General features: G+C 40.1%; 1 protein-coding gene across 1 annotated transcript in view; it reads left to right on the top strand.

The window, feature by feature from the left end:
• The window catches only part of lnpep (leucyl/cystinyl aminopeptidase), a 90,914-nt gene extending 83,286 nt beyond the window's left edge, over positions 1 to 7,628 (top strand). The window contains 3 exon segments of the mRNA XM_034170173.1: positions 1,062 to 1,202; positions 1,310 to 1,391; positions 5,897 to 7,628. Coding sequence (XP_034026064.1) covers positions 1,062 to 1,202; positions 1,310 to 1,391; positions 5,897 to 6,064 — 391 coding nt within the window. The 3' untranslated portion in view covers positions 6,065 to 7,628.
• The last annotated feature ends 2,106 nt before the right edge of the window (positions 7,629 to 9,734 follow it).

Raw genomic sequence — 9,734 nt, forward strand, 5'->3', positions numbered from 1 at the left:
AGACATAAGGATACTTTTCAAACTGGCAGCATTAATAAATTATATATTGTGATAGATATTCACAATATATGTTAATACTATTTAATGCCTGAGTTTTTCCTTCCAAGTGTTCTACTACTAGTCTATAATATTGTTCACGGACTGGCACCTCCCTACTTAGCTGACCTAATTAAACCTTACGTATCGGCCTGGGCTTTACGTTCTCAGGGTGCAGGACTGCGGGTCACAGAGCTTTCACTTATCGTGCCCCTGTTCTGTGGAATGATCTCCCTGCATCAATTAAACAGTCAGATTCTGCGGAGACTTTCAAGTCCAGACTTAAGACGCACTTCTTTTCCTTTTCGTATGGCTAGCATACTGGTACAGTTTTGTTTTCTGCTTTTTACTCTTTTAATTTGTTTTATTAGTAACTGGAGCGGGCTGCGGCCTCAACTTTATCTAAATTCTGGGTCTTTCAGTGAAGCTTAGGGCTAGTGGCCGGCGATCACCTTAGTATTTCTTCTGTTTTTCTTGTTGATTAATGCTGGCAAATTATACAGTATTTCTTGTTTTTCTGATGCCTGATTCTGTTTTTTCTCTCTGTTTAAGGTGCAGCTCCATCCAGAAATGGGAGTTGTATTTGTGTTGGTGACCCTCCTGTCCTGTGCACCAACAGCATTTCTTGTATATACGTCCGTGAATTGTTCTGTGAATTGTTCTGTAATTTATATCTGTAGCATGGCCCAAGCAGAGTGTCACCCCTTTGAGTCTGGTCTGCTTGAGGTTTCTTCCTCAGAGGGAGTTTTTCCTTACCACTGTTGCTCTGGGGGTTAGTAAGGTTAGACCTTGCCTATGTGAAGCTCCTTGGGGTACTCTGTTGTGATTTGGCGCAATATAAATTAAAATAAATTGAAATTGAAATTAAGTGTTGCCAATGCACTTGCTCATGGAGTACATCTGAAACCTTAGGTATCTTTGGGCAACTTGTGTTTTGATTTGGCCTAGTGTAAATGTACATACTCAAAAATGAATTCTTTCTCATGTTTGGGTGAGTGTACTGTTAGTCTTATCATTCTTTGTAGGATTTTGAAAGCTGCTCTCAGGGGAGACATTATCCAGACAAATGAGTTTCCATCAGTCGTCACCACTGTCAGTAAAGACTTTGCTGGCTACTTGCTTGTCTGGGATTTCATACAGCAAAACTGGAACTGCCTCACAGAGAAGTAAGTGGTCCCCACCAGCTTCACAAAATGTATTACAACAATAGTAACAAGATCACGAGTGACTTGGAATGGAACAGGAAGCAATAAATGCATTCTGTTGCCACTAGGTTCCCTTTGGGTTCCTATTCCATCCAGAAAATCCTAAAGTCTGCCACCTGCCAGTTCTCCACTGAAACGCACCTGAACCAGGTATGGATTTTTTGTAATGGCACATATCTATATATTATACATATTTTAGAGACCCATTATGAAAGTCTAATTGAAAGTAGCCTATACCATGTGCAAACCACAAAAGCAATCTATCCATAATCATTTTGTGCAGAAACAATGATAACACTGAATGCTGCCCGTTCAGAAATATTGTTGTTACACTAGGAACCTCAAGCGAATCAGTACCTGAATAGGTTCATTATGGCCCTGTCACACCATGACGATTTAGCCAGCGTATGCCGACTTATTGAAAATGCGCTGGCGTAAGTCTAATAAGTTATGGGTAAGTTTTGTATAAGTTAAGAGCATGTTGAAGCATGCTAGTATATGTCATAGTACAGCGATTCGTGAAAAACGTTTGTGGATAATATTTTCGACACATGACAGCGTATGGCTTATACATCCCACATACATGGGTCATAAGCAGTGGTGGGCACAGCTAACCAAAAAATTAGCTTCGCTAACAAATAATCAACTAACTGAAAAGTTATCTTTTATAAAGCTAAACCGATAAACCACCCAAAAATGTATCAGAAGCTACAGCTAACAGATTCATTAATTAATAAATACTTAATTAACCAATTAAAAATTAATACTGCTAGAATAACTCCATTAATGTCAATTCTGTCATTTGTACAAAGTTAAAACATATATCTTTTAATGTTGAATAATGCACTAATTCTGAAGTTTTGTAACAAACAGACAGATGCCAAAGGGATTATGGGTAAAATGTGCCTCCTCTAGCACTGATTGGTTGACTCATTCATTCTAGGTAAACCAACACGTTAATGTGAGGTGTGTCGTGTGTTGGTGTTTACAGATAAACATGCTTTTGTAAAATATGCCATTTTTTATTTGTAAAAAAAAAAAGGGCATTTTCAAAAAAAAAGCCAAGTTGTAATTAAATAATCATCTGATATAACCAGTGTCAAAATAAATAGAACACTGACAACTACTGGTGCCCAGACGCTCAGTACTTAAGATGGGCTTACACTGTGTGAGTTTTGGCACTTTTTCAGACGATTTTTCACTCGTGCAAGAATTTTTTGGATCGCGCTGAGTTTCATCTTAATCGCGCATCCTGCATCGTGTAGTATACATGGAGTAATGAGCTGTGTTTAACCTCTCAGGACCACCTCCTGATTGGCAATCGTATGGTCGGATGAAAATCAAACCTGTTTGATATTCTGGTCGGCCGTTGTGAGGGTATCCCACTGCTGAAGCGCTACAAGCATCCAACCTCTCGCACTGTGTATGTGCAAACACCGATGCGGAATTGGAGAGAGCATAAACAGTGATCATCTCTTTGGGAGAGCAGCTTCTGTTTCTTTTCCTCCCTTTCTTCAATTCATGTAAAGTCTTGTATTTTTTTTACTTTGATGTCTCCCATCGAGAGTTTTTGTAAAAATAAGAAATGTAAATAAACTTTGAAAAAAAAAAAAGCATCTGTGTACATTTTGCTTCTGGAAACACGAGTCTGACATGGTTTTTGAACGTATAATGTGAGCAGTCAGATTGCATCAGAGCATCGGGCCGTATAGTGTGAGAACATAAATCGTGAGCTCTGAACTTTTACACTGTGCGGTTTTGTCATACAGTTTGAGCTGGAGCCGAGTACAACGGTTGAAAATATTGTGCAGTGTCTGCCCAGCTTTAGGGCGAATACTGCCATGAACACTATTGGCCAGTAGGTGGCAGTAGAGACCGTGATAACTTGCCCAAACAAAATTCCAGATAATCCGTGTCTGCTACGTTTAAGACGCATGGAATTTAATAAATGCAGACTGAATTTCAGACATCTTATGTATATATTACTCTGGAACAAAGACGACAGACAGTGTTTGACATAAGCAGGACTCTAAATAGCAAACAGGAATCGATTGCAATGATTCCAATTGAAAATAATGGAGGAGCAACCTGAGCTTCTTCTGGCATTTTTACAAAAAAACAAACACAATAACAGCGTCTATAAACCCAAAGAATATATTCACGAGCGTTTTAGGCACAATATACAAAGAGTTTAATGCTGTTGTCCAAGTGGAGCCTGATCAGAGCGTCTCAAATGCATTTCTTCTGTTGTACGTTATAAATACGTTAGAGGCCTCAAAATTATCAGGCCAAAACTTATTGAAGATAATTAGTCCGATAATGGTTTTCAAAGTTATCTGAAAAGCTAATCCGATAATGAAAACATTATCTTTGATAATTAGTGGTTAGCGGATTAGTGGAACTGTGCCCACCACTGGTCATAAGTTATAGGTAAGTTACGCGATTGTTGACACACGCTACTTGTAAGTTACTCATAAGTCGAAATACGTCGAGATAATGTCTATAAAGGCCCTGTCACACCTTGACGATTTAGCCTGCGTATGCTGGCCATATTAAAAACGCTGGTGTACGTTTAATAAATTACTGCAGCTGTCACCCCTTGATGATTAGCCAGTGTATGCCGACAGCCTGTTTACACCCAGTGGTTCGGGTCGGTACTGCGCGGTGTGGTGCCAGTCACAGAGTAATTTAATGTTATTTTATTTTTTATTTAAATTTTTTATCTTCCTGGACCATTTTCATTGTGTACAGAATGCTGATGAGTCGGCTCACTGTGGTAAATGCTGTCATGAATGATTGGAGTGCTGTGACTCTTTAAACGTCTAAAGTGCCGGCTGCTTTCTGGTCTAATCAGTCACCCGACCTGATCAAGTCATCACAGACCTGAATAATGAAACTCTGTGATGATTTAAACTTACAAGCTTTCAGGTGTGATTTGACTGAGGTGCTGTGTGATCTGTTGGTGTGGTGATCACCGACAGAGACGGCGCTTCAAATGTTTAAACAGCGCATTAATTAGGCGTGACCTCACCTGATCAATCGACCAGGTCGTCTGATGATCACAGCGACGGCGCTTTAAAGAGTTACAGCGCATTAATTAGGTGTGATCACCCTGATCGATGGATCAGGTCATCTGATGATCACACCACAGCGACGGCGTTCTAAGAGTTTAAATCATCACAGTGCTCCTTTTTGTGATCAGTGCGTGACAACTGAATGAGAAATGCACCTGGAGCAGAAAAACCACAGAGGGACTTGCTTTAAAACACTGAGTTTCCAGCCACGAATTAAAGTATTTCCAGACATTATTTTCACAAATCAGGAGCTTTGCGTGGATTTATGTACATCTGTGCTGGTGAATTGGACTGAAATGAACAAGTCAGATTTACACCATGTGTGAATGAAACAGTCTGTTTGCATGAAGACTGCAGGTTTCAGCCAATCAGTGGCCAGCATTAATGGAAGTATTTAGCCTTATGAGTAAATTACAAGAAACGTGTGCCAACAATCACATAACTTACCTACAACTTATGCATTTGTGGCAGCATTTGTGGGATGTATGAGTCACACGCTGGCATGCAATTTTCAGCATGCCCAAAATTTTTTGAGGAGCACAGCTTATTAAACTGATAAACTTTGTTTTTGTGCAGATATTTGCTCATTTTGAAATGGATGCCTGCAACATGTTTCAAAAAAGCTGGGACAGTGGTATGTTTACCACTGTGTTACATCACCTTTCCTTCTAACAACACTCAATAAGCGTTTGGGAACTGAGGACACTAATTGTTGAAGCTTTGTAGGTGCAATTCTTTCCCATTCTTGCTTGATGTATGACTTCAGTTGTTCAACAGTCTGGGGTCTCCTTTGTCGTATTTTGCGCTTCATAGTACGCCACACATTTTCAATAGGCAACAGGTCTGGACTGCAGGCAGGCCAGTCTAGTACTTGTACTCTTTTACTACAAAGCCACGCTGTTGTAACACGTGCAGAATGTGGCTTGGCATTGTCTTGCTGAAATAAGCAGGGATGTCCCTGTCTAGCACTGTGCAAAGAACGCAACATGTCAGACGTGCCACACATAAGCAGGTTCGTAACACATGTACTGTACACTCTGCTTGGCTGCACTTGCAGCAGTGTGTACTAGCATATTATGGTCCTCATTTCTTTGCATAACTTTAATAAATTTGCAGAAGGACAGTTCTTTGGTGCATGTCTTTGCTGATGTAGAGAGTTCCACCACACAGGTTAGCGTTTATCTTTTAGCTTACTAGAAATCCTTATTCCTGCACTTAGTTTTTGAATACCACAGCACCTGGTGCACTCTGGTTTAAAAGGCAGGACAGGTGTCATGCTAATTGGCTGAATTTGTGTTCAGATTACAACATGCCCACACCTAATGAAGTTGATAAATCCAACCCTTTCCTGGGGAACACTTGAATTTTGTACGAGTATTTGTCACCACTCCCAATTGGATTTGCACCGACTATACATCTTATTTCTGTATCTGCTGCGAAGATCAGTAAGAGCTTTCGATGATTTATTTTGTATGACTCCCTGATTTCCCATGCACTTCTTGTGGTGTGTATAAAGTGTTTTCTTTTTGTCTGTCAGTGTGTTACACTAAATCTAATTTGGTCACTTTAAATTCTGTGCAGGTGCAGGCTTTCTTCTCCAGTTTGAAGGATTATGGCTCTCATTTGCGGATTGTGCAAGAAGCCCTGGAAACAATCAGGCTGAACCAGCATTGGATGGACAGGAACCTTCCCATGCTCCAAGACTGGCTCGAAACAACAGCCCACTCCACTCAGCCATCATCCCGCTAACCAGTAACAGGGGAATGTGTTGAGGACAACGGCAGCGTTTGCACTATAATAGTCTTTTTCTCCAGGTTAGAGTTCTAATCAAAGGGTTGGGTAGGGTGTTTGATTTCTGAGATTGGTCCTGGGAGTTGTCGTTGTTAGCTCAGGGTGGTTCTGATCAGGGGTTTTCAGGCACAAACACACTCCTCACACTTTATGCTATTGACCAAACCTCTTTTGTTGCTCTCCTGTAAACCTCCCGGTGGTGCAGACAATCAGAGAGCAGCACTTTATCCACACTCCTTTGGCTCAGCCTGCTCATCGGCATTTGCTGTGCCAGTAGGCTGTTGACATTATGAAGAATATGTCTGTTTTCAGGCTGGAGATGCAGCTGTCAGGGATCACTCTTATGTTCAGAGGTGGAATACCGACACGATAAATAGAAATACTCTTTGAAAAAATAACCACGCCTCACTGTGCTTCATTGTGTTGCACAGAATCCGTTTTCTAAGTTTTATTCCGATTGCATCGAGAAGCTTTTAGCTTTAATTAAATTTTTTAAAGCTTAAAATGTCTGTGTTTTTCTGTTGAATGTATTAAAAACTTTCCCACTGTGTGTAGTAGGTGGGGTTTTCTGCAGCACGGCAAGCACACCAAGGAGCCAAATACTTACCAAATTAATAAGCCCATTTTGGTTGCAAAGCAACACGATTGTAACCCTGTAATTACGATGTAAGTATTGTCATCTTCTGAGCTACCAATGTTTTGGATGTACCATTTTAAACGTTTTAACATTTGCTTTTGGTTCTGTATATAGATTGTAAAAAGGAACTGCAAACATAGGATTGACCAGCACTCTTGGTCAGAACATTTTAATTGTATTTCTTGGTTTGCTGAAGAATGTTTGTGTGTTAAGGGCTAACATTCAGACAGAAGATACAAAGTGCAACAAAGAACTTTTTATATTAGAAGTGACGTGTCTGAGCCCTCAGCTGCTCGTGAGCCATGTTGTTTCTGACTGACTACCCATTCGGAACTCAGTCAATTTCTTTTCCAGGAATTTTTATTTTTATGACTCATTCTGAACCTCGGTTGACTTGCTTAATAATTCACAGTCATTAACGACTTTAAAGATAATGTCTCTTCTTCCAGTGTGGGCATTTTTCCTTTAATTTTTTTTTTTTTAAACAATCTTAGTCATATTAAAACATTGAGCTATGAAGCCTCTGAGTGTTTTTGACAATTGCGTCATATGAGAGAGCCGTTAAAGCGGTGTGCTTGTGACCTGAGTTCAAATCCCCGTCAGACTGGAAAATCGCTCATTTGTTCCCAGTATGTAGTGAGCCCCTGGCATAGCAGCACTCTGACGTTTGGGGGTGCCTGTTTGCATGTGTTATCAGTGTAAAGTACTATATTGACTCTTGACAGGTCGCTCAGTCCACTGTCATGGATTTTTTTCTGAAGCTAATTATTCCAAAATTTACAAAAGAAGCAATTGTCAAAGGTGAGGAGAGCGTTCGAACACTTGATTGCTAAGACTGTTTTATTATGACTGCGGTTGGTTGGGGGCAAAAAGAAGAAGAACTTAAAAAGAGGCACTCCCTCAAATAGTCTCAGTAAAGCTCTGACCTCTGCCAGCTCTTTTTGCTGCACAAATCAAGTGCATGTTCAGGCTTTATGCAGTGGCACAGAAAATGAGGATACACTTGATAATTCACATTGATGAAGGCAGAAACTGTCCATATGGTGTGAGTTGTTGATACTTTTTTTAAGTAGGAAATGTACGGCTCCATGTGGACCTTTAACTGTTGTATTGGGTGAAGGTTTAGGACACTTTGTGAGCTGCAAACTGTCATTTTAATTCATCATTTTACCTGATTTTGGGGGACGTTGATTTGTTGTTTAGCATTAAAATGCAGCTGCTTCCATGTAAAGTCTGTTACCTTGGGTTTTGCTGATGTCTTTCTTTGCACTCACAATAAGATGCTATGTCAGAATTCAGTTTACTATCAATACAACTGAGGAATTGGTGTGAAACGCCATGTGTTGTCAACCTAACATCATCTTTGTTTTTGCACTGGGCTGAAATGCTGCAGAGGGTTTTAAAAGTGTCACTCCTGTGGACAAAAATAAATTGTTTTATGAAATGAAATTAGTGAAGTGGGCTTTTTTTTTTTTTCTTTTTTTTTAGCGGTAGTGTTAAGTCAAACCACTGCCTCGGAGTGAGAGCATGCACTTGTTCCAGCCCTCGAGACAACACGCATTATAACAACTCTGCCACCCATATTTAATTCATAAAGTACATGCAAAGTGGAAACAAACAGAACAAAACGGCAGAAGTGAAACAGTATTTTATAGAAAGGAAACAACAAGATACACTATTAAAATGAATGCATCACTTAAAAAGAAAACATAAAATTCTGAAATAAGAATAATTTTTAAAAATGAAAAGAAAAAACTTTTAAGCGTCCAAAAATATACAGTGTTTTGGTTTCTTTAAAACTTTTTGGATGGTTGTTCCAATGTTGAGGAAAAACTACAATAAAGCCTTTGGGGAAACAAAACTTAAGAATAAAGCAGATAAGTTCATCTTTGTGGAAGGACAGGAGTGTCCAATCAGTCCCTGGTCCAGGTTTCCTCAGTTGCACAACAGCAGCCTCCAGTTTGTTCAGGTATGTGGCATAATTTAAAAACCTGAGGAATGACATCATTGTAAATATGCCTTCCTTTTTATACAGCACAAAGAAACTGGTTTCTGTGCTAAAAAAAAAAAAAAAAGTGACTTTGCCTCAGTGCATGCTATGCATCATGGGATGGGATAAAATTTTGACTGTGAAGTGAACCTGTGTAATCATGGTACAGATGGTGGAATGCAATATGAACGCAAGTGATCAGTGCAGTTTAGATGACTTTCAAAGGTGGAAAGTTGATTAAACATTTTTGTAAATGCGGAGCTTTCTGTATTAATGGGGAAACAAAGAGGAACTTGTGTTAGCATACTGTGCGGTAACTACATTTGCCCTGTGTTTTGTGATAGTGTGACTATACGCGCCACCATAGTGCCCACCTGTGATGTCATCTTTATGTGCTTGAGAAAATAAAGGGGTAAAGTTGGGACCGCCAGAACCATTTGACTTTACGTGTCTGGCCAAGTGGTCGATGCGGCGCCGGCGTTTGATCACTATCAAGTGGCAACAAAATTGGGTAAAAAACGGTGACGTGCAGGTCAACACATTTCTTTATGCTATGGGAAAGGGGATGGAGGCCATCTATGAGTCGTTTGTTTTCCACCGAATGGCAACTTTTAATGGTAATGGTGATGAATGGATGATGTGGGAGGTGATGGTCTAGTGGTTAAGCGTTGGGCTTTGGACCAGAGGATCCTTGGTTCAAGCCCCAACCGGACCAGAAAATCACTAAGGGCACTTGGGCAAGTTCCATAATCCCAGAGTTGGTCCCGGTGTGTAGTGAGCGCCTTGCGTGGCAGCACCCTGACATCAGTTTGTGAGTGCGTTTGTGTGAATGTGAGGCATAATTGTAAAGCGCTTTGAGCGTCTGAGGCAGATGGAAAAGCGCTATATAAATACAGACCATTTACCATGATGGAGTAAGTTCAGAATTCAACAATGACACAGATGAACAAATTTAATGAACATTTTGTGCCTAAGAGGACATGAAAGGACATGCGTTTACA

This window comes from Thalassophryne amazonica, chromosome 5 (genome assembly GCF_902500255.1).
Source record: "Thalassophryne amazonica chromosome 5, fThaAma1.1, whole genome shotgun sequence".
NCBI lineage: Eukaryota > Metazoa > Chordata > Actinopteri > Batrachoidiformes > Batrachoididae > Thalassophryne > Thalassophryne amazonica.